Source organism: Ambystoma mexicanum, chromosome 1p (assembly GCF_040938575.1).
Source record: "Ambystoma mexicanum isolate Mex_15411 chromosome 1p, UKY_AmexF1_1, whole genome shotgun sequence".
In the NCBI taxonomy this organism is placed as follows: Eukaryota; Metazoa; Chordata; class Amphibia; order Caudata; family Ambystomatidae; genus Ambystoma; species Ambystoma mexicanum.
Genome location: NC_090921.1, coordinates 625,415,623 through 625,441,400, shown reverse-complemented (window position 1 = coordinate 625,441,400; position 25,778 = coordinate 625,415,623). Strand labels below are relative to the sequence as shown.

The window sequence follows — 25,778 nt, the reverse complement described above, 5'->3', positions numbered from 1 at the left end:
AAGGCAAACTAAGCCCTTCATTCTAGATAGATAGATAGATAGATAGATAGATAGATAGATAGATAGATAGATAGGGCAGAATGTTCTCCAGGCCTCTGGAGGTGCACTCGTGCATTGGGAGAAACATCCTTGGCACAGCATGAGGCACTCAGGTTCTTTATTGTTACCGTCTGGCACATCACTCCCCCTGCAGATAGATTGGCCCAGGACCATGCAAATCTTACAAGGCCAAGATAGCTAGCTTGTACTTCAGGCGGAAGAGATATGTTGAAAGTGTAAAGCATGCTCCGACAATCATGCAGCCGCATTCTGCACCTGCCGAAACCTCCGCGTTAAACATGCAGGCGGCTTTGCATAGAGCAATTTACCATATTCCAAATACATCAGGACAAAGTTATGTATCGATGATTGCTCATCAGTGGAAGACATAAAGGGGCACGCACCCTTCAGAGTCGTGAGGAGAAATGCCCAGCCCTTACCACTGTGGCAGCCTGACCTCTGGTCTGACCGGACCCAGAGTTTCCAGACTGGGGTTACAAAGGTAGTTAGAACACCATTAACAGAGGTCAGTCATGCCCATCCAATTTCAGTGATTTTTATTAACCTACAATCAATTCTTCCATTTAGTCAGGATTAAGTTTATGTATTTGTATTGTGCTCACATTTCTAAATGGCAAACCTAGCTAGGAAGCAACCGAGCACTCTGCATATGCATGAGAGATACATTCCTGCTATTCCGGTGTTGACTTGCATCAGACAGCGCATCAAGCACTGTAGAGCTGCCCGGCATTTACGTGCCACCTGAGGACTCCGTATGCAACAAGGGCCACAGGCGAGGCCAATGCTTGCAAATCAGCTCTGTGTGAAGACTTTTAATCTCAATGGTCACTTGTTAAGGGCCCACAGTGGTTCTTCTCTGAAGCCGCGGTTTGCTCCATCCTTTTGGCAGTGACCTCGGAGGGGAGATGAAGCTTGGAATTGACTCAGAGAACCTCCATCATAATCTAGTGCCCGCAACAATCCTATCCTCACACGACTGTAGTCTAAACACTACAAAGACCAAGGCCACCAGACCAAATGCAAGTTAAAAGAGAAGTGAGGTCATGATGCTGCAAGTATTGCATCGCAAAAGTCAAAACCTATTGAAGTTGTGCATAGTTCTGATCCAAGGAAAAGGGCTTGTGTTCCCTTTTAAAATCCAACTCTAACAGCGTTTTATGATTGCATATTTACATTGACGGGAAAACTATACAGACTAAACTCCACTTTCAAGAAACATGATCAGAAAGGGGGGCCCTTTCTTGCCAGGTAAAATAAAGCCTATCCAACAGAACATGTGCAGATTAATAGCCCATGTAAGCTCGAGCAATAGTCGCCACATGATGGATTGCCTTTCATTTCAATGCATGTTGGCTGTGGAGACTATTATGCTTTAAAACATTGGCTGAACCCTAGACTGTCTTTTACTTGCTCTGCTTATTTTTAAGGTTTGACAAGCAATGAAGATACAATGTGTCGAGAACTCCCACCAAAAATGTCCTTGAAACACCTATATGCTTGTGTATTTCAGTCTGCGTCTAGGAACAGAATTTGAGATCTGTCAAAAACAATTGTTTACCTTTTGTATTTACTTGCACATGACTTATGAGTTATTCTTGTGTCGAGCAGTGGGCTTCCTGGTGGTCATTTGCTGAGGAATGTTGTGTATTCACCACCTCTATGAATCTCTCCTAACCTTTGGCGCCTTACTCTGCTCCCTTGCCTCAGTATTTGCACATTACACTGGGGCCTCCGGGAGGCAGCAGCGAGAAGCAGGGTGGTCCAGCTCTTGGCAAGAATGGCTAAGAGAAGCTCTTGTTTGCTATCGAGCCAGTTATCAGTGACATCAGGTACAACAGAGGCCGGCAGAGGATTTGTAACTTGCCTCAAAGATTAGCATTCTGGGCTGGTGAGAAAAAAAACAGAGGCTGATGTTTGGGTCTATATGTATAGGACTGGTGTCTCTAGACGTCCCTGAGACTGAAAATCAGGTGGATTGATGATTAGGTCAAAATATTTGGGTCACTAGGACAAATGACTGACTACAATGTTTAGACAAAGATTATTATATATTATGATATGTCTGAGGAGTTGTTGATGCCTGATCCAAATAGAGCTCAAACTAAATAGTGGCAAGCGGACTGGATCATAACAAGAGAGGAATACACCCAAATGCAGCATTTTCATGTGCATAAACCATTACTCAAAAGAGTGCAAACACCTGAAGCATATGTAGTAACATTCCCCGGGGCGAATGCAAGGAATCAGTATATGAGATTTCGACTAAATCTATGGTACACTAGAGATGTATTGGCAAAGTGCAAATTAATATCCAAAAAGGAAAACTTTTGTAGGTTTTGCCGTAAACTTGAACAACATAAACTTTAAAACACTTGCTGACTGGATGTTCTGCGCTAGTACAAGAACGCAGGGCGCATTTTCTGCACTTTTTTGATGACTGTCGATTGCTAACTACTGAAAGTTTGTGGGAAAGGGTGTATAATGGACAGCAAACATCGTTGAAACTGGCGGTGGTGAACTTTTTATCGAGATTTAAGTTGAATTAAGTGATTTAAAAGCAAAGGAAGAGATGTTGATGATATGTTGATAAATGGATTGCAATATGACGGAGATTTTATGACTTCCTCTTTCGTTTGTACTTGTGTTATAAGTAATCTTAGTATGTTTTAATAAGGAAAGTTTAGGATGAGTTTTCAAAAAAGAAATGTATAAGAAACAATGTATTCTGTTTATTAATATTAGTTTGTGATTATGTAATGTAGTTTTGTAAATTAATTGATGTTATTGTATGAATTTGTGTATTGAAAGGTTGAATTTGTTTTCTTTCAACTAAATCAATAATGGAAATTAAAAGAAAAAATAAAAAAAAATAATGATGGATCCCTCACCCAGGACAGGCTAGGTGAGCGAGGGTTCTGGACTGGCCACATGGGTCCCAATGACTGAGGGGTCACCCTGTGATCACTCTACCTCTGCCACGCTTCTCGGCCCTGAAAGCAGCTAAAGGTTGAATTCCACTGATCATCAGCCCAGGCATAAAAGGAGCTCTTGTTTCAGGCAATTTCAGAAGGCACTAAGATCCTCGATGCACTACGAGGACCAGGGCATAACCTTGAAGTTTACAGAGAGACATTGAATGATGTCCCTAATATATGGATTGGGAATTATGTGTTCTCAGACCACCTGATAGCTGGGGCAAACTCTGTGAGAAAATCTGAACGTTTGTTAAAGACTTCCCGCACTTTCCTTGAGAGGCTGTTCCTAGTTGGACAGTTGCGGATATACCCCTACTGCCTACAAAAGTGCAGGGCCTACAAAGAATGACTCTACTGCCTCCACCAGAGAATCTCTTTTTGCGCCATGCAGCAGATAGTGTCCTGTCTTCAGACTTCAGATCACGCTCAGTCTGCCTCTCTGCATTTGCTTCGTGAACCGCGAGCGTAACGCACAAAATACTGCCAATAGGAAAAATCTGTCTTTCTATACAGAGGTTCCAAACTCATCCTAGGCCTACGACACAGGATATAGGTTTGCATACCAGGGTGGCCAGACTTTTCAAATGGGCTGCACAGAGTAGAGCCTAAAATTATGATAACAAAAGCAGGCAAAGGTACAACTGTGTACGATGATTTACCAAAACCTAAACAATCTTGTTTACTTTTACAAGTTAGCAGGTTGATGTCCAGCAGGCCATTATTGTTTATCATTATCCATAGATGTTATTAAGGAAGGAATCACTGTTAATGACACAGCATATTCCTTCTGTGATAGGATATCGGTTTGGGTAACATTAAAATTCTTAGGTTCTTTTGCCAAACTTTGTGGGACCCATACAAATTTTACTGGATTCAAGGGTTTTTTAACTTCTTTTTAGTGAGCCGAAGGAACTTCTACTAAAGTCCCCCTGAAACTGAAAGCATATTCTGATATGCTGTGCTTAGAATCTCATAAGGCTACAAGGGGACGGGTTCTTTTTAAACAACACATTTTGATCCAAGGGTGATTGCATCACCCTAATGTGAGTTGGAGAGTATACTAGTGGCAAATGTAATGTTTTGGCTACACAATGGTTGAAGTTATTTGCATCACATTAGTAGCCTAATGCATCTATATGGTAGCTATTGAGTTGCTGACATACTTTTCCAATTCCTACCTTTTGTTTTGCTTGAGTACTGCTAACGAGACAAAATTCCAAGGTCGGGAGAGAATGCCAATCATTCAGAGGGTCTATGTAGCAACTCCCTCTTACATCAGACCCAAGCTGAGGCTTGTGTCCCCTTCCCGCGTCTGTTTTTAGGTCTCCTTTGTTAGTTGCTAACTTGCTGCTTCAATAACTTTAGACACTGGAAGAAACCTGCAGGCACTCTTCGTTATTCACTGTTTGCCAAGTCTTCAAGCCCTCTCCGAACTGCGTTGGCTAGGGTTGGGTTTTTTTACTTAAAAGACTTGCCAGGCTAAGAAACCATCTCTAGAACCTTGAACTAAGCTCATGTTGCACTAGCCACTTATTTTCCTCCCTTTAAGTGACTTTCCTATATGTGTTTGCAAAGTAAATGCATTACTGTATGACCTGTTGTAAACCGCATGAGTGCGCAGTTACCGATAATACGATAAACTTGTCTTTTCCCTTTCTAATGTTGCTACAAATGTAACCGCTATCAAACACAAAACTGAAAGTGCCCTTTGAAGTGTATTATCTAGTATTCCTAAGTGTTCTACCGTAAACGTTTGAAGTATTTAAAGTGATTCTGGTGTAAATATAATAAATATATATCTTTTATATAACTATATGTGTAAGTGCTTCTTTTTTGTGCCTGCCTAAGAATCACATCTTCCTCTTAAGATTTAAGACAAGCGTGACTGCTGTGCCACACTACCAAGGTCCTGGGCTTGTACAGACTGATACTAAGAGTTGGGGATCGACAAACCACTGGCATAGCTCACTAACGTCTTTCTATCAGTGGGACTTTAGGAAAACGGCCCTAAGACCATGGGCCTCATTAGGACCCAGGCGGTAAGGGGTTTACGGCGGCGTAAACAGCGCCGACCCTTACCGCCTGATTCCGAGGTCCCTTAGCGCCATGGAGTTTTTAACACCGAGGTGTTAAAATCCATGGCGCTAAGGGACCTTGTTGTTAATTATGCCACCGTAATTTACAGTGGCGTAATTAACGCCTTCCCCACTCCCATTATGCCCTATGGGGCAAAAATGGGAATGGGGAAGGGTAAATGGGTTAATGGGGACTTACCGCCCGACTCACCTCGGAATTGGGCGGTAAGTCCGCCAACCACCATGGCGTTAACGTAGTTTACGCCATGGTTGTAAAGGTACGACCCAGGCGGTAACTTACCGCCTGGGTCGTAATGAGGCCCCATGTCTATGATTTTGCATTTTGTGTAGTGCAATCTTAATTGCCACTTGGCTGTGCAAAGAGGGGGATTACACCACAATACAGATTACAGTGCTTTGTGTAGTGTAGGAAATTGATGATCTAAACGTGCCCAGATGCCACTTGGCATTGCACATAATGTTAAGGAAGTATATGGGTACTTGTGGATGTCAGGCAAGAAGGTGTCTACTAATCCAATGGCTGGAGAATCTGCATTGTTTTGCTGTCTGTTTCCTGGCCATGACTGGGAATGATGGTGTCATAAGAGGTGTGACTTTACAATACCCTTAATTGCATCAGTGAAGTGGCCTTCGGCTCTTTAGCGGAATGTCTTTCCGTAGCTTTCACAGTGAATATCCTGTCTACTGGCTGTGGGAACTCTGCATAGAATGGCACTTAGTTCAGGATGTGTGAACCTTGATCTGGAGATTCCCGGGAGCTGTTTCACTGATGCATTTGAATGCAAGGCACGGGACATTGAAGGAGACTCTTTTGCACGCAGGAAGTTGAATCAAAAACATGGGGTTCTGGTGAGTTTTGGCACATTAAGAGTTTTTATAGCTGGCCTTCTAGTATAATGTGTTGCTGTAGTCCAGTCTGAAGTTTGATAGGGTGGCCATGCGACAGGATGAATGCTATGATTTTATTACACCTGTTTGATGATTCCATGCAGAAGACTACCAACGTTGCCGCGTATATGCTGTTTGGTCCTCTGTATGGAATTTTAAACATGTACGTAGTGTAAAAGGTATGAGAAAAATTAGGCGAAATCGCCTTTACTGTTCAGCTTTACTCTCTGCTTAGTAAAAAAAGGAAAGGCTGTCTGCAAATGTCACTTTGCAGCTGGCATTTCCTAATGGATTCATGTACCAATCTGAGCCTGGTTCCAAAGGAATCCACTTGTTTTTAGCCTGCATGAAATCTCATGCAGCTGTGAATCGTGATGCTCTTCCAAGATGGAGGAAGACAGCACAGAGGTGATGTGTCGGCCCCTCCTACGCCTTGGAATGGCAACTGAATGAGCTGTGCTGCACATTCAAGACATCAAATCATTATGCTTGGTTTTCAGGTTTTTATTGTGCACTCAGTTCATTTGAAAATGACCCCCTAGATGATGTCTCATTATGGAGGTTCCTGGATCAAGCAGCATTTCCAAGAAGACAATGTCTGTCTCGAGGTGCTTCCAGACTGTGACCAGGCCTCTTTTGGTGCTATCACTTGAGTAGAACCGAGAATGGCTTGCAATGCCATCTCGCTGCTTTGCTTTGGCTATTTTCCTATTTTGGGCAGCTGTGGGAGACCTGATATCAGTTACTATTAGCTCTGCAAAGCCCAAAGATGCTTTATTCAGCAAAGAAGGAGTATTTTAATGGTTTGGGAAATAGAACTGTCACTCTTAGAATGCCGTATGACCGCACTGGTATCTTGACATGGACCATCAGTAGCTTTGAATGGCCGTAGGCTCCTCAGAATTGAATAACATCTATTTCTTCCATTAAAGAGGGAAGGAAGTATGCATGCCTGAATGATGGAATGGCGGACCTCTCTTGTGTAACCACAGCAACAGGCGCAATGTTTTGACTCAATTCTACCACTGTTCGATACTTAGCCCAGTGGGCAATTATTCCTTTGATTTTATCTACAGTGCAAAAGGGAGATGTAAAGTGGAGGTGAAATTCCGTAACACCCGCTTTTTACACTCCACAGTGAAAACTGAGTAAATACTGCCTGTAATGTATGCATCGCATGCAGTCTTTACAATAGATTTCTATGGAATCCACCTGCTTTCTGCTGATATAATAAGCAGGCGGATTCCATAGCAATCCACAGCATTTATGCCAGTTTGAAAAAGTCATGTTGGCATGAATGCCAGAATATTTGTATGGCGAAAAGAAAGGCAGGTGGACTCAATCCATGTCCCCCCTCTGCCATATAAATGCTGCCTGACAACAGGAAATATTTAACAGCATGTGAATCCATGAAAGAACCAAATGCCGGAGGAGGCATCACAGTTTTCAGATACACATTAAAACATGACAAATTGAAAGGGATGGTTTTTATTTATTTGTTGTGTGGCTACACTTAGTATGTCAGGAGTTATTCACAGCAACTTCTCTGTGATTTACATAGTCCTCTCCAGGTGTAAACCAGGAGTAAACCCACATTATTCATAACAGGTTTATATGAATCAGACCCATAGGGAGGAAATCGATACCGCCCCTATAGACACACACTATTAGGTACAGCACAGAGACTCAGAGACTGAAAAAATGAAGAACTGTTTTCAGAAAAACAGAAAATAAAAAAAAAATTTGGGAAAACCAAGGCTAGGAGGAAATGGAGCACAATATCAGAGACAGCAGACACAAAGAGCAAACAATTATCTGCGTGCATGAACACCCCCGTGTTAGTGAGGTATTGAGTATAACAGCTGTAATATGAGAGGGGGCAAAAAACAAAAACAAGGTACCGCTGCTTTCAAAACACGAAACAAAGAATGACTATCTCGATCCACATGAATGATAGTAGATTCTCTTTTTGTGTCTTTGCAGAGTAATTATGAACTGATTAGAAAATGTTGAGGGCTTTCTGCATAGGATCTGTTTCAAAATGTTCAGGTTAGCATTTTCAAAAGGTTTAATGCTGTGAGCCTGTGCATAAAGTTAATATACAGGTACGTTCCCAGAATTAAAAGGTTGGGATTTGTTTTTTGGCTTCACACTCATTTTTGGACGAATAGACTGTATACCCAACATAGTTCCAGGAGAATCCTGCTTGTCTTGAAGTCAAAAGATGAATCAACCCAGAGGAGGATTCTGCCCTCTTCCCCCAACTTTAGATAGGCACACTGCAACAGTTGATTGGCCCAGAGCAAGCCTGGTTAATGTGGTTCAATACGTGTTACTCTAACAAGTGTCCTGTGCCTGCAGATGACATACCCAGGGTGCGTTGTCTGCAGGAAGTGGGGAGTAGGGGCAGGAGGTTTAGGAGCCCTGGCAAAAAACCAAAATGATGAGACTCCTCTGTGGTCTTAACCTCTCCTCTGGGCTATTCTAACTTCTTCTCCTTCCTCTGCCTAGAAAGAAAGGTCTACACTAAAAATCACAATGTTCTAAAATAGCCCTTTTTAGGACTGTCTCTGAAACACCCGTTTCCAGGGAACCACTTGGGGAATGTTCCTGTTCCCTGGAGGAATGTATCAACACGCCTCAGGTGGATCAAAGAGAAAGAGAGGCTTCCTTGGCTGGGTCCCACAAAGTCATTGTGAGTACACCTCCGCACCAGGCAACAGGTTCATTACTAGATATGGCTTATATTTAGATTTCAATCACTGCCACCAAGGTGCTACGATGCATAATTATGTCATTTTGAACCAGAGGTGCCGATGGATAAAAAGCCACCTCTGCCTGTTGGAACTTTCAGCTCAAGCCTCAAGCAGGGCAGCTGCTTGGGATGTCAGAAGATGGTCCCATCAAGGTACATGCGTGCATTATACTTTTTGCGAAGAAGCATTATGAAAGTGGAATCTGATTGCTAGAATTACTTGTGCATTATTTTATTGATAAAAATCAAAAAAGCTCAGACTATTTCACCATATAAGATGAATTTCCATCACAATAATGTTAGGGCATCGCTTGAGAATTTTCAGGGGGGATAGGTCTAGAAAGAAATGTGGAGATTTGCTGATGACAGGTTGGTGCTTTGTATGGTTTTCCAAGGCACTGATTAGTTGGATGAACCTCATATGTGCCTCGTCCACCATTGTTGGTGGAGTTGATGTAAGAAAGTGAGTTTGATCAAAGTGCAGCAGAATGGAGGTGATGCCATATTCATGAATTCATTTTAATTCATTAGCCAAAAAGAACAATTATACTACAGGTAATGTGGGTCTCTGTGGCACAGTTGCTCTCAGCTAAGAGTGTTGGCTCCAGGATAAGCGCCTATTAGTCATGCCTTACCGATACAGCGTGATCCATCTGGGCTTGTGCTGAAACCCCGAGGACAGGTGCAGACGTAGCTTCCGGCAGTGTTCGTGCACTCCCCACCATCGCAGATGTTGGAGATCGTGCTGCACTCATCCACATCTAGAACAAAGATAAACAGATAAACAACAATACCTTTTGTGTATTTCTTGGACTAGAACATAGGTTCAAATATGAATCCAAAACTTTCAATGGTTAATATTATAGACCACATTTACTCACGACACCCGAGCGTAGCACTTCAGAAGAATGGGGACTTTTTAATCTACAGTACTTGGGATGACTAAGCAGACCATGCTTTTTACCTTAATAAGATTTTCCAGTCTACATATATTTAGCCCTTTTTTACCCTGTCTGAATTACTGCACTGAGTCTTGTGCTTGGGGTGGGATAGGGACATTTTAAAATGCAGTCTTGCTTAAGTTATACATTCCTCTGGGAAAATCCACCCCTTGTTTTATTTGCCCCATTTGTAAAGGCTTGCTTTCCATGTTACTAGTTGAAAGGTAAGCACACTATCTTAAATTTTCCCCTAGGTATAGTGGCAGAATACTTTGGGCCAAATCACGAGTTGGCCGGTATCTCCGGCTGTATTACTGTCGGGGCTATTAGCGTTACTGCCAAACCCCACGGCGCTATTAGCGCCGTATCACATGTTTGGCAGAACGGTAAGTCCCCATTCCCCATTGGGCCCATTTAGGAATTCCCCATTGGGCCCAATGGGGAATTTTTGGTGCTACTCCGGCCGGCCGTATTAGCCAGCAGTAGTAGCTGGGGGTAAATCGTGCCAAAGCCGTGATTTGCCAGATGCTTAAATGCAGCGGTAATAGCATTTCCGTCACATTTAAGGGTTACCGCCAAACTTGTGATGAGGCAGTTTGTGTAATCAGATTTTCTGAGTGAGAGTGTGTCTGAAAGAAAAGTTGTATTCGTGCAGTCACTGGAATAAGCAAACATTTGAACATTGGCCTTGTCTTCTATTAGTATGGAACATGTGCTGCACACTCACTGGCCAAATTAGATGATTGTCTGGACTGAAATGTACATCAGGAATGTGTGGAGGCATGTGCTGCAGATGGATGCGGTGCTGACTGTTGGCAGAATAGTTATGGATCGTTTCAATAAACAAACATGTAATAATAATCATTAATATTCTTATATAGCTCTTGCTACCGGATTCCACCCGTTTCCAAGTTCTGTAATTATAGGCATAATTATTAGTCGGTTTAAAGGGACTTTAATTTATCAACCTTTAAAAATGGAAGGGCTGTGTAGTGCCTGCCGTGGGATTCGAACTTGGGACGTGCAAGGTGGCTCTTGTGTGCTGTGTGCTTCCCACCCAGTCGGTTATATATTCATGTTCACATGTTATATTCTTCTCACATACGAGTAGCTGTGTCCAAAAAGTAAGGCCCTTTAAGATGGGTAGACATGTAAGGAAATATGCTGACTGTCCTATGGAGTAGGCTGCTCAGAGCTACTCTCGGAAGGATAGCTCAGGGGCAACGTGCTCGCCTTGGCAGCAAGATGACACGTAGCAACACGGGTTCAATCCCTGGGTCCGCGCTTAGAAACTTGGGTATTAAGCGCGTTATAAATGACCTATCATATTATATTATACTACCTTTCAGTGTGGCAGGTCAATGCAGGCCTCTTGAAGCAGCATCCAACCACCCTCCCCATTCGCCATAAAGTCTGAGCTGCCCTCTATGCACCATCCTAGCCATGCCCCTGGACATATGCCAGCAAAAAGAACAAATTAAGAAAACATTCCAAAATGATGAAAAAAGACACAGCTGGATTTCCTGATTCTGGGCTTAATCTTATAATAAAGTTCCCACAGGTCAGGAATTCTGGTAGAATTAGGAGTGGGTTCGGCCAAATGAACATTCCTTGCTCTGTCCTCATTCTGCAATCATTTTCCAACACGAGCAAACTCATGACTGTGCAGACGCATTGCTGCAAGTCCTGTTTTTCCTACACTGCTTAATATTGTTGAGCAACCTGTGTGAAGGTGCTCCCAATTGTGGTAGAAAATGGAATGGCGGCATCAGTAATGTATGTGATGTGCCAAGAATAACGTAATTTGCTTAAATGAAAAATCAAGAATTAAATTGCAGATCTCCGGTGCCCGTAGCCGGCAATTTAGCCAGCAGAACACATTGGGCATGATTTGCAAAGCATTATCCAATGGGATTGTGCCATCGCAAAACGCTTTTGTAAATCAGACATATTGCCTCCTTTTGCAGTGAGTAGGTGGGGCTGTATGTGCCTTTGAGGCGTTTTGAAATAAGGACCATGACAACTCGCCCGACCACCACAGTTAAACACAGGAAGCGGTTGCCACCTAGACACATGTCATCATTACTGGGAGTGGGCCCGGGGGTGGTTGCAGTGCCGCCTCACAGTGATTAACAGGGCCCAAGACAACATAACACTTCCCATATGTTTCCAGCAGCCAAACCTCAGTCTTGTAAAACATACCACTTCCCGCCCCATTCACAGCTGTCATTTCCTTCTAAATACGGTGTATATTTTACTTAACAGGCAGCCAATTGTACCATTCCCACACATATGGTGAGTTGTTACAAAATCAAGCTTTCATGAGGAAAAAGTCATTATCCGTGTCTAATACATTTGTTTAAACTTTTTTTTTCAGGTGCCTTTCCCATCCCTTCAAACCCTCACATGGGTAGAACATCTATTCTATATGTATGTTTAAGTAAGAAAGGTAGACTCTATCCAGTTCCATAGTCTGCCAGGTTGCCTAAAGCCTTTAATCTCTTAGGAATGTACAGTTCCAACTTGTCATTCAGGGCATACATCGTAGAGGGAGACCACAAATTTTCAAATTCTTCACTCTTTCCCTTCATTAAAAGGGAGACCACACTTTATCAAATTCTTCACTCGTTCCGTCATTTAAAGGGAGACCACTCTTTATCAACTCTTTAATCATTCCCCTCATTATTGCAGTTAGCTTTTCCAAACTGAATGTGTCCCATGTCATGTGATGCCACTGTAAATCCGAGGGGGCTGTTTTCTTGTTCCACAATAAAACGTGCATGCACACATTAGTAAACTGTTGTTAAGTATACGTTTCCTTCCTTGCGGGCATGGGACGTCTTTTTGTGGTGTACGTAGCAAAATCAGTGCAGGATCTTCCGGGGATTGGCCCCATTAATATCTTGCTAATTTTAGAAGTTACGACTTGCAAAGGGTTCCTGAGTTGTGGACATTCCCACCTTAAATGTAACATCATCGCCACCATGCCACGTTCCCTCCAGCTCATTGTGGGTACTTATTGTGCATCTTCTGAGGAGTGCAGTATGATCTATGCAGTATCTTATTACTGAAGCTCCTCTTTCTTCCGGATGCTTTTGGACATTGCAAAGGTCCCTTGGATCGTCTTATCCCATTCCTTCTCTTTAAAAGCTCTACCAAGACCATCTTCCAATCCTTTCCTATAGCCTGCCACAGTGAACCTATCAATTGATGTTAAATGTTTATAGATGGGCGAGATCAGGCCCATAGAGATATCACAATAATTCATAAGACGTTTGCAGGGAGTTAATTTCCCCATTCCTCCTATATTTAGGGCATTAATACACAGTCTCTTAGTTAATAATAGAAGAACCTATCTGCCTCCTCCAGGTCAAACTCCTGTCAACATGCAAGGTCCTTAATTTGATTGCACCCCAGTGATTTATCGTACAAATCTGTTATTTTCTTTTATGTTCCATCACTGGTTGTAAAGCTGGATTCCTGAATAACGGTGTGAGTATTGATGGTAAGGCGAAACCCCCTGATATTTATTTCCTACCTCCCATATTTTTAATGTGAACTCCTTTATTGGGGTCTTCCCCAATGTTCCTGGTCCCTCACCTCTACAAACCTAGGGCTGCTTCCAAAGATATTCCCCCATCACCACCTGCTCAGTCGATACCCAATGTTTTTCAGTAATCAATCTAGACCACTAGGCCAGTGCCCACACTTGTGTTGCTTGGAAATATTGCATAGTGTCCAGGCAGCCGACTCCCCGTTTTTGTTGGTGGATGAACAGTATTTTTTTAGGAATTCTTGGTTATCTACCGTTCCATACAAAATTCATAATGTTCCGTTGATTTTTTTTTAGAATGGAGTTGACAATTGGGATAGAGAGAACCAGGAACAGGCATAGCAGCCTTGGCAAAATGGTTACGTTAACTATTGTTACCTTCCCCAGCCATGAGGAGTATAAACTGCTCCATATGATCATTCTTTTTCTGATCTGGTCGAGCAGTCTTGGATAGTTAGCTTTCTATACTGTCTCCTGTGTATGGTTTTAAGTAGAAATGTCAATTAATGCTCAGTGGATTGTATGGTATGCAATTTAAGCAAATGCATCACGAATATTAAGAATAGAGACCACATCTTAATCCTCACCAGTAAGTATATTCTCCCTCCCCATCTGTTTGCCTTTCCCTGTCTGTGCCTATGAGTCTATCTCTCAGGCCCACCTTCTCGTCTCCCCTCTTCTCCTCTCCGTTTTTCCATCTACAAACATTGCTTACCTAGTAATATTCTTTCCATTGCTTGTACATGTTTAGAGTCACATGCTGTACATTTTCCACCCTCTAGTGACAGGCCCAGAGTATTACAGGTGTCTTAATTAATAGTACAATTACATGTCTAAGGTGGTGTTCCTGTCACGCTATCCCTACTCTATTTGTTCTGGTACCTATACTAGCCCTCTGTGCCTACGCCCTCAGAAAGTTTTATTCTGCCAATGATACAGTCGCTGTATCACTTACGGGTGCCATGAGCAAACAATTGTAAAGGCGGAGGCCTTATCCCTGACACTGATTGAGGTGTGAAAAGGGACGGGTCGTAAATAAGAGAATGATTGAATTAATGCACATACTTTTTTCGATCTCAAAACCTCATTGTCGACTGCATACGTGGAGCGCACATCCATCTGCCAAAAATGTATGAAGCACCTTCTGTAGATCACTCTCATCGAGTTTGTAAAACGTGTCTACCTAGAGATCACAAGGGGGATACTTGCACTTTGTACCTTGTGTAAAAGGTTAAAGACCAAGTCCCTTAGAATTCAGCGCTGGGCACCATATGCCATGGGGAACGAAAGAGCATCACGTCCAAGTGAAGATGCGTACAAGGGCGAGTCAGTGCACCATCTGACCTTTCCGGTATTGTGCTGATTAATTACTTAAAACCTTTGTAAAGACCTCATTAACTTTTTGATAATTAGTAACTAAAGGGGTGTCATACATGAAATATTGACTACAGTTTGACTACAAAGTAGACTTCAATGGTCCTCTTGGGAGAGCACAGAGACAGTGTAGAATGCGACCTCAAGGTAGATATTCTCTGTTTTCTCCCTCAGGGTCCATTGACACCTATAACATCAAAATTACATCTGGTACTGGCAATAATAGTGTCAAGTTAAGGAATCATGTTTTCAGCCCTAACATTGGTCCTCATTACAACACCGGCGCTAAACCATGGTGCTATTAGCACCATGGTTGGTGCCGGTGTTGTAACGGGTCCGCCATGGTTCAATGGGGAATTACCACCCCATTCCAAGGTTGGCAAGGCGGTAATTCCCCATTGAACCATGGCCCTTCCCCATTCCCATTTTCGCCCCATAGGGCTCTATGGGAATGGGCAAGGCGCCAAGTACGTTACCGCAAATTGCGGTACCGTACTTACCACCAAGGTCCCTTTGTGGGTCCCTGCTTTAACGGCTGGTGTAGACCAGCCGTTAAGGTCGGGTCCCGCAAAGGGACCTCGTAGTAAGGCGCTAAATGTTTAACGGCGCCGTAGCCTTTTACGGCGCCGTTAAACACTTAGCGCCAGGGTCGTAATGAGGCTCATTGTCTCAATTGTATTGCAAAATCCACATTATGATGCCACAGGATCCTGTTCCATTGCTAAAGGTGACAAGTAAAGTATCAGACTTCTGCTATGCAGGCTTTTAAGGCTGTTTAATAAGGACTGAGCAGATGCGAGCAGCAAACTATGGTTGAAAGTACAACATTTCTACACCTTTGACATGATTTTGAAGGTCTTCACAAGGTTTTCCCAGGATGCCATGAAGTTGCCTGCAGTGAGTCTATCTTTAAACAGTAGGTTCCTATCTGCTCAAGCAATGGCATACTTTTAACCAAGCTGTTATAGAAATAATGCCAGCGAAACAACACAATCTGTTTAATCCAGCGAGGGAGTGATTATGCACTGACTGTTCAAAGGGGATGGTTTCAGCAAAGCTCAAAAAGCAAGGGGGAAAATGGGGTACTAAAGGAAAATCCATCCCCTGCCTACATACCACTTCATCTCCACCCCTGTAATCATGTCATCTAGACATTGCTCTAGACACCTCGTGAGCCTGCTTCTCTACTTTTTTGCCCCATTAAGGACTTTCTCAACTTTGTAATCCTTACAATTTTCAACGCCCCTCCCCCCCACACACTCTTCCCTTGCTCATTTACTTCCATGCTGGCTGGCTCAGCATGCAGCTGTAATACCTATCAAGGTTCCTCCTACACCTCTATAATTCCATGCCTGGGTTTACCCCAACCTGGTTAACTCCGGCACCACTACTCCCCACCACAGACCCTTCATTCTAGCACCGCACTCCATCTCTCATTACCACACCCCACTCCACCTCTCATTTCCGCACCCCACTGCCTCTCAAATCCTTCTCACTTCTGACTCCCCACCACTAGAAATCCCACCATCCTGACATCAGACATTCATACAAATTACTACAACTCCAGCCTTTCAAGATGCTCTAAACTTCACTTCCTCCCCCTCTTGACCCCCAAGTCTCTGCCAATGTATATAAAGTATATTATACCACTGCGATGCATATTATTTTATGTCTGCCTATTTGTACATACTATCATTTGTTTAAGTGCGGTCTAGGCTAACCCACTAAATGTTACCAATCGGGTCACCCGTCCATCATCTGGACTGCTACCTGTATAACCACTACACAGAAAGGGGACTAATCTGCTCCCTCAAATAGCAGAAGACTTCTGGACACATGGCTGGTATGGTACTTGGACCCTAATTAGTTAAAGCGATTGCCTCAATGACTTTAGCAGGAAAGAACCAAGGGGTTTTGCAGAAGCAGGGATGTCCGGCGACTGCATATTCACAGACAATTGCTCTAGACAAGGGTACTCAACCAAACGATGGGGACCAGCTGTGTATCATGGAGGCCAAGCCTGTGGTTCACGAGCTAAGCCTCCGTCAAGGAAGCAGCAAAGGACCAACAGCTGGACTTACTTTGGTTGTCGTGTTGTTTGCGAACTTAAACTCTCTTTGAAGTTCTTTTGTAGTATTCACCCAACAGAATGCACTACAGGGCGACTATGTGGTGATGTTTCTGCTCAGGGGATTCCTGGAAATGTAATTGACACAATCAAGACATTATGAAAGAAAAAGCTTCTGAGAACGACTCCTCTGTCGAATGAGCGCCAGTGCAGAATTGCTTCTCCATGGGAAGTTGCAGAATATTTTTCTTCCCACCAGAAATAGAAGGAGGCACGAGCCAACCAATGTTATTCTATAGCACCACGAAAAGAAACTCACACAGAGCTCTGGCATGCGTGAGATGAGCAAATAAATAAGCAGACATTCTTTCCTGATCTCCCCAGGGGGGCGGCAGCAGAGTCTGGAAAAGAAGTAAGTCTGGCCCCAGATTTCATGAATTCTCCAAAGAGCGATCAATGTGCAGAGGCTGATACACCCAGCGGGATCAGTGATGCTGCTACACTGTGTAGCACAGCCACCAATGCCCGACTCAGCTCTAGTGACTTAATCCTCTGCCTGTTTCTGCCATATGAAGCTACAAGATGGTTCCATGTGATAATGTCGCTGCAATAAAATTGCTACTTTTTGTCCCTGATACCTAAAATTCTTTCCCCAAATGTTCTAGGAGGAGTATAATTATATATTATTACATCGAATCCCAGAATATTTGGGGGAAAGTGTTTGTCTGGAGGGTGCATTTTAGGGAACTTTGGCCACCTGGTGGCCATTTTCACCATGACATTAACACTGGATACGTACACAACTTTGGTGAAGTAGCCTCTTAGAAGACTCCAAAGCAAACTAAGTATTTCATGGGGCAGATATGCTGTAGGATTGCTATTTAATGGTCAATAAAGACAAAGCTCATAGGTCACTTCAGTCTAAATGCCAGCGCCCATAGGCATGATAATGATATGATTGGTTATTTATAACGCGCTTAATACCCAGAGGTTTCCAGGGATTGAACCAGTGTTGCTCTTTGTTGTTATGCTTCCAAGGCGAGTGTGTTGCCCCTGAGCTATCCTCCTAAAATACGTTGCCTAGAATTGGGCAGGAAGAATTCAAATTCCTTTCTCCAGGTAGCTGCCAGTAAATTTAACCATGCTGTACTGTTGTTTACTGAGGCAGTACAAAAATCCTAAGAAACCATATATTTTGTGGGCACTAATACGACAAATGCTGGGTTTCCGCTGCCGGCTGATTCCATGTTTGTCTTTTAAACGCAGTGTTTCGCCACCGCTGATTTAGCTGATTTTAAATAAATATATATATAAATGTATTGTATGTTTGCGGTGGGGAATTGGGGGGTGGTGGTTGGTAGGGTGAGGTGGTGGGTGTGGGTTAGATAGGGGATGGAAGGGAACCCCGATAAAAATTGGCAAAATCGGTGGTGGCGAAGGCACCACGTTTAAAAGTCAAATGTGGAATTAGCCGACAATGAAAACATGTGGAACCCCAATTAGCATATGCAACGCTTAACACTAGCAAAGTACAGGACCTCATAGGAAAGAATATCATAGCATGTTTTCCAGCCCCTTTTCATAAATGGGTCCCATTTGTTATACCTTGCAAAAAACTGGCTAACCCCACTACGTCCTACCTTCCCTAACACCTGTGTTTTCATTGAGTTACTCACGCCTTCCCTTTGTATTTTAATTCCTGCTCCTATTGTAAATCATTGTTCATTCTTTCCTGTTTCCTTCCTCTCTCGCCTTTCACTGACTCTTATTATGCTGATCATTTATTTCATCTCTCATACAATCTCTTTTCTTCAATGACTTTTCATCTATGTGATAACTTGTGTAGTTCCTCCTTCTCCCCTCTGAAGCCTTCTTTGCTTTTATTCCTTTCTCTTAGCATAATGTCTTCTCTTTCTGTATTTAATTCTCATTCATACTCCTTCCATAATCATCTTTTTAATTCTCTATGCTTTCTCTCACTGCCAATATTTCCCTTTTACCTTCTCAGCCAACTTTATCCTTTCAAACCTCTTTCATGTTAATGTTCGCTAGTCAAACCTATTTCATATATGTTATGATCTCATCTCATGTTATCATACACACAATGATTCTATTGCTCTTTCATACTCTCCAGACCACCTCTCTGCAACATTCCACTACCTGCAGTACCCTAGGGCACATTGCACAACACCTCTGCCATTAGGCTGCACTTGTCCCCAATGATAAACATTCAGCCTAGCTGGACACATAATGATTCTCCTGCTCTCCCTCACTCTCCATATTACCTCTCTGTACCCACCCACGTGCCTGCTCGACATGAGTGACTAGCAGGGACTTGGCCACCCCTACCGACCTCCGTATTGGATAAAATGCACACACACATTCTATAATTCTCTGACGAATTTCCCATACCTGGACTTCCGTTTCCCAACGGCGTTCAACCTACAGCGCATTGGGACCATACCAATGGTGATAGGCTTTACAAATGACACATTACATTACATCTCTCCTTTAGTAACTTTGCTATCCCTTCTAGTCGTTTCTCAACCTACTCATGTTGTCTTTCCCTTCTAATCCCACTTCTCCCTTTCATTGTTTCCTTGCTATCTTTCCTCGTGCCTCCGAGGTTCCTTCTATTTCTCATCTCTCTCTCCTTTTATACTTTGCTTCAATTCATTCTCTTTTCATCATAGTGTTTCCTTCTGTTCACTTTTCTGCATTCTCATGGCAACTTCCCTTTGAACTCCTATTCCTTCTACCACACTTTTAAAACATTACATTTCTTCAACTGTCTTATTATACGTACTTTCCTTTATTGTGTCATTTACCATATGTATTTCTGGATTTGTATCCAGGTGGGTAGCTTTTGGGTAAAACAGTGGCCTCTGGCATGGGGCCAGCATGGAGTTTGCACGTTTGAATTCCGTGGCTGCGCCGACGTTGCCTTCCATCCTTCGGGGGTAGATAAATCGAGTACCATCAAATGGGATGGTGACATCTGTTATTCAAACACTTAGAAGTGGGAGGAATCCGGCATGAAATGCTAAATAATAACAGATTATTATTATTATTATTATTAATATTATTATTGTGATTATTATGTGTTTCCTGATGCAACGTCATGTCACCATTGGAGCATCAAACAGTTGCCTGCAAACCAATGACGGTGAGGCCAATAATGGCTGCTTTGACAACGAAAACGATTCTCAGATATTCGGTTGAGAGTGCCCAGGTCAGTGTCAGCATTGTGACATTCCCACGGACCAGTTCAAGGTCGGACTGGGGGAAAATAATGGTCCAGGCACCAATTTAAAAGTGAACCATATTCACAGCTAAGTGGGTAATAACCCAGGCAGCATTATTGGAAACATAACATGGCAATTAGAGCATTTGACAGCCTATTGGAACAGCAACATTTGTCCAAATGACTGGCCTGTCAGGCTGCCCCTACAGGTATTGCTCTATACGCCCATCCTGAGGTGAATAAAAGTCTGCATGCACTTCCTGGTTTTTAGGAGGCACTTGTGCCAACTACAAGCCAAAACTATTGCATTACAGTATGAATAGGGAGAAATGACATATGAGGAGGGGCACACAGTTTATAGGTGTTGTTTGGTTATCAACCCATGGCCATGCAAATACCGCTGGCGATTCCCACCCAGTTCCTGCCCGTCCCCCAACCCAAAACACCTCCTCATGGGAACTCGTTCAACTGGCTTTATTCAAGCCTTACCATCAAACGTTGCACTCGAAGGGCCTGTCATTGTTTTTTTTAAAGCAGTCTTCTGAGTTAATCACTTAATTGGATCTGTAGACCAGCTACTGGTGTAATAAAAATGTCTGGTGTAATAAAAATGTCTTTACCTGGTCTGTCTTCAGCCACTCAATTTATAAGCACTATGCGTGTCGTTCACTAAAACTTGTTAAAAACAAGCATTGGAAAAGCCAACAGTTTTGGCTTGTGTATAGGTATTAGGCATTAGATGCCCAGGTACTTGCACCATTTTGCACCTGCGATTGGTAGTCATAATTGTGGGGGGGAGGGGTTGAGAGTAGTGCTCCTCTACATTGTTTTATTACGTTTTACAGTTCCTATGCTTTTATTTTAAAAAATAGACCTTTCTGGAATGGTTTTGTTTTAAAATAAAAGTTGATACTTCATTTCATTGCACTGTATCAGCAGCAGTGGTTTGGAACCTGGGACCTTCTGTATCAGCTCCAATCTCACATCATGGTGAGCTATCGTTGAACTGCAGGGTTGCTGTTATTTTTCCAGTGACCTACTTTGGACAAAGCCATTCCCAAGACCCATCATAGTCCTGGCTCCCGCATTAATCAGCATTTTTCTTTAGTATTTAAGCAATTTAATATGAAAATCCGGCAAGCACAGCTTGTTTGTTTGTTTGTTTATTTATTTACATGCTGTACATGCAGTTAATGGATATGTGTGAGTGGTGGCCTTAACGTTTAGCATGCCGCTTAAAAGGTGCGAGTGGTGGCCAATAAACAGTGGTGTTGGTGGAAAGGAGGAAAGGCGGGGCCCAGGTTTGGGCTTTGTATTGCATGTGGGGGGCATGGCTAAGGGGTTTGTGGGGAGCAGTGCAGGCCAGCAGGGATCATTCTTCCACTACTTCATTTTGTACACAGCGACCACTGCCTGCAACCATTAATGGCCAGTTAATACCACTATGATAGAGCCTGGCATTTGCCTTTCCCATGTCTACCCAAAAGCCAAACTGTTGGCACTGCCAATGCTTGTTTGTCATTGATTGTCTGTTGCAGAGTGAGGACGACTGCTCGGATTTCCCGTACTTTAGACTTAAAATTGAAGAGTGCCCATTTTAGGCTTGTGGTACTCGAGCATGACAGGTTTTGTAAGAGTTTCTTTTTCTTCAGACACAGTTCCAGCCAATTTCAGCGCTTTGATGATGTGATCTCTGACAGCTGAGGCGATGCTTGAAGCTCAGAAAGCAAGTCAGCCGGGAAAACCATTCCCCACCACCTGGGACCCTCCAGGCGTAAAGATTGTATCACGTCACCCTCCTCGGCTCTTTAATTACACACCGGTGTTCTCTTAATATTGGGAGAACAAAGGCCGGCATGTGATTATGAAGCCTCACTCTGAACCCCATGGGAAATTGTTCCCGGCAGGAGCGTGCCGTGTGCAGACTTCTATGGGAACCAGACTCTGAGGCCGATCCGACGCCGATTCCACAGAGAGAAAAAGCTACCCGCAGCACGGCAAGGAGGACGAGTACGCCATAAGTATAGCTCGCTCGCCCATCTTCTGGGGGTTAACAGTCTTCTGACCGCATTCATTTCCGTAGATACATGACCTTTCCTATTTACCCCTAAATGCCAGCCTCGTGCCCTTCACAAGACATGTTTTATAGTCGGGTGACTAAAGCAGAGGAAGCGGAAGTAATTCCCCAAGGAACGTGTCTCAGCTGAGACTTATCTTTACTTCCTCTTTGGAAGCCTTCATCACATAAACTTTACAACAGTTTGTACACAACAGGGTGACGAGATATTTCCAGAAATAAGGTAACTTCATAGATAAGCGTAGACAGGGTAGGTCCTGAGTGGGCAAGGCCCACCCAAAATCTCTAAACGCCCGTTTAGTAGCACTGTGTGGGCAATTACAGATGTTAATGTCACTGATGTGGGCCCAACTACCTTAGCTTCAGGCCCCACTTGTCAGACAATCCTGCCTACGCCTGTTACGGCAACAGATGCATAGAGATCTGTGCGTGTACTGCAGATCTCAGGTGCTAATGCCTATTAGGAAACATTTTGCCTTTCATTATACCAAGTTTATTAAAATAGCTTGCATCATGTATGGTGAAAGGTTTGCAAAATGCTGCCAGCTGCGCCCCCTGGGGGCTGTGTTACATACATTGTATCTCCTTTAATAATGCAATGACCCCAGGAAGCTCTACTAGTATGGGCAGAACTTTACGAATATCCCACAGAGTGCTTACCACTGACACAGCCTTAACCTCAAAGGAAGGCTAGCGGGCAATGCCTGTGTGGCATTGTTTTTGAAATTATACATTCTTAGCTAGCCCTACATGCTATTATGATCACCATCAAAGATGCCGTGACTTTCTGTGCATTTTTACATTGCATCACATGGTAAAGGTGGCTTTGGACAAGAGCTGGGGTAAGCACACCTCTCTTCTGTGGGGTTGGGGGATGTTGTTAGTAACTATTGAAAATGTAGGCTTGTCAAGTTCAAAGTCAATCTTTCTGTCTCCCTATTTTGTTTCATAAAATCCATTGGATTCAACACTGATCCAGATTAGGGGGTAGGTCTTATTCTCGCATCACTCAGAGACAAGCCCCACTTTTATCCATAAATCCATGGGTAGTTCTCCAGGAAATTGCGACTACCAGGTTCAGGTGCTAGTTTGCTTACAATCCAACCAACAGAGAGGTGAAGGGGAAATAGATTTATACTGCTTGACCATATCAACCCCCTACCTTAGGAAAACCTAAACAAAATAGACTCTGGGTTTGGTAAACAGTTGTTGTCACAGGAGGGAAATCCACCTTCACCTAGAGGAAGCCTAAAAAGAGGACAAACTTGCACGTGTGAAGGGCTGGTGGCCAGGTATGCTGGAAATTAAACAACAGACTTAGCACTTAGTAATATGCAGAAAACAAAACATTAGTATATTCATTTTATTAATATAATGACAATAATAACAATTTACTAATAAAGCACAACACAATACCTTCATCAGTTATTACAAAAATTCAGCACACTACGATAAAACATTGCACAAACTACAAAAATAATTCAAACCGTGGGGCACAACTACAAAAAGAAAGGGGCACACAGGGGAAGAAATATAGTTAAACCCAAAAACTCAGATTTAAAAAGATAGACAGGGAAACTGAATTCATATATATAAAGTAACTGTCTATTATCAACCTATACTGAACCAAACTCAAAACATGTCAAAAGGTCAGAGTAAACTTAATTCACCACCCAAACTCACACTTCTTCACTCACACTCAACCCACAGCAGACCTGCTTGTGTGTGTTATGCTATGCTACATTATAAGGATGTGTATACAGTGGTGTTAGGAGAGGTTTCTCTTGGAGCAAGCTTTCCTCTGTAGTCTATTGACCCCCAAATGTGTTGCTTTTGTTCTTACACCGTGTCCTGACCTTTTACAGTAAAATGGAGCCTGCAGCTTCACTCCATTGGCCCTTTGCTCTCTTGCTATAGGAAAACTAACAAGTCTCTCATCCTGTCAGTACTGGGAAACTATGTTTCCCTTTTTCTTTTTACATGTTATCTGTTTTGGGTAACTTGTTCATGTTGCACGATGCATCTTCCAATGCAGTGCAATGGGGATAATTTTGTATCACCCGAGACCTACATTCAAAGGATGTTTTATAACTTTTAAATGTGCCTGAAGACAAGTTGGTGGCAGCAGTTAGTTTTTCACTATTTTACTGTATTTTTATTTAGCATTCTAGCATTTACAGTGTTTGACTACTAACTGTGGCTATTGTCCTAATGTGGATGTGCCACAAGATTTTTTGCTTGTTCTTTGCCCATTTTGTCCTTTAGCCTTCTCCCTGCCTTGCCAGTTCAGGAATGCATTTCATGCTCATGCATTTGCCCATGAAAACAGTGCTTTTCGCGGGCTAGTACAGGCCATGTTTATTGCAAGCAGGAAGTGGTTCGGAGCTGGCTGGTCCCAATCCACAAACTGGTTTCTGTATGTCTGGAGTGTGTGCATGGGTTTCACCAATAGTGGTCCCTGATTGGACCACTGTTGCGGTGTGAGGGGGCAGATCTTAATTCCTTGGGCTGAGTTTCTGTGCTCACCTGGACTTTAGGATACAAAGAGGAGTCCTGCAGCCATTCCCCAGAGAGGTGAAGAGGATCCAAGTATCTTGCATAGCTGTGAAGACATCTGGAGAGCCATGGACTGATCCTGTGAAGGCCTGGCAACCAGCTTTTACAGAAGTCCCTTCAGCATCCCAGAATCGATGGGTCCTGACACAGAAGGTTGTCTTCAACTGCTACAGCTGTGATGCCTGCTGTCGACGTGCATCAGTGACAACCACTGAAACCAGCTTTCCCGCATTTAGTGGAGGATCCTGAAGAGTCCTGAATCAGTGCCTGCTGCATAGTTCCATGAGAAGAGGATTTACACAGCCCCTCTACCCAAGCAGAAGCCTTCGTGCACCCACAGCTCCTGGGCTTCTTCGACTGGAAACAATGGCGGTGAAACCTACCTAAAGCAACCTTCCAATAACCTGACAAGTACGAGTAATAATCAGAGCATGGGTGGTACGTTATAACATACTTACCGGTGCCCCTATCCTCATCCCCTAAACAGTTTGTGAAGAAATTTGATTTCTTGTATAACCTACTGTCTTTGGTACACTTAATCTGAAAGCCCTCCAAAAGCTAGAAAAGCATTTTACTTACTTGTAAACTCCTCAGACAACCTCTTAGACCCACCTTCACATCCTCTGGAAACCATCCACCCTCTTTTTCCCAACTCCTAAACCTCTTTGGAAACTTTGTGAACTTTTGGGCACAATGCACCAATCAAATTAGGGCTGTACTTTATATGATAGGATTGTAATTCTTCTGGTTTGACAGTGCTATCACTAATTATGTACCTTCCCTTTCAGGTATTGTGGGGGTACATTTAGTATTCTGCACTAACTGTGACTGCATATATGTTTCAAATATTTAGTATTGTGTGATATTACTACCTGCTCTAAGTCATTATTATAGTGTGTTCTTTGGCCAATAATAAATAGAGTATTTTTATACTTTCCTTTCTAAGTGAAATCCTTGATTGCTCATTGTGTGGACTCATTGTGGGCCCCTTATCACACTCACCTTTCCTGAGACTAAACCTTTACCACTCACCATGCTGCCTTCATTGGTTTGGCTGAGCTCCCCAAGTTTCCCCTGTTCACTATAACTAGGGTGGCCTCCTAAACTCTGTCCACCAGGCCAGAGTAGAAATCTATCTTAATAAGTGGCATCTGACATTTGCATTCCATGTAGGTGCTTCGGGTCGTGTGA

The 25,778-nt window shown here is 43.1% G+C and overlaps 1 protein-coding gene across 1 annotated transcript in view; it reads right to left on the bottom strand.

Moving 5' to 3' along the window:
• Positions 1 to 25,778, bottom strand: part of LOC138577245 (fibrillin-2-like) — a 454,244-nt gene that overhangs the window by 202,033 nt on the left and 226,433 nt on the right. Inside the window, exon 9 of the mRNA XM_069649613.1 lies at positions 9,410 to 9,535. Within this exon, the coding sequence (XP_069505714.1) occupies positions 9,410 to 9,535 (126 nt within the window). The remainder of the gene's footprint in view (positions 1 to 9,409; positions 9,536 to 25,778) is intronic.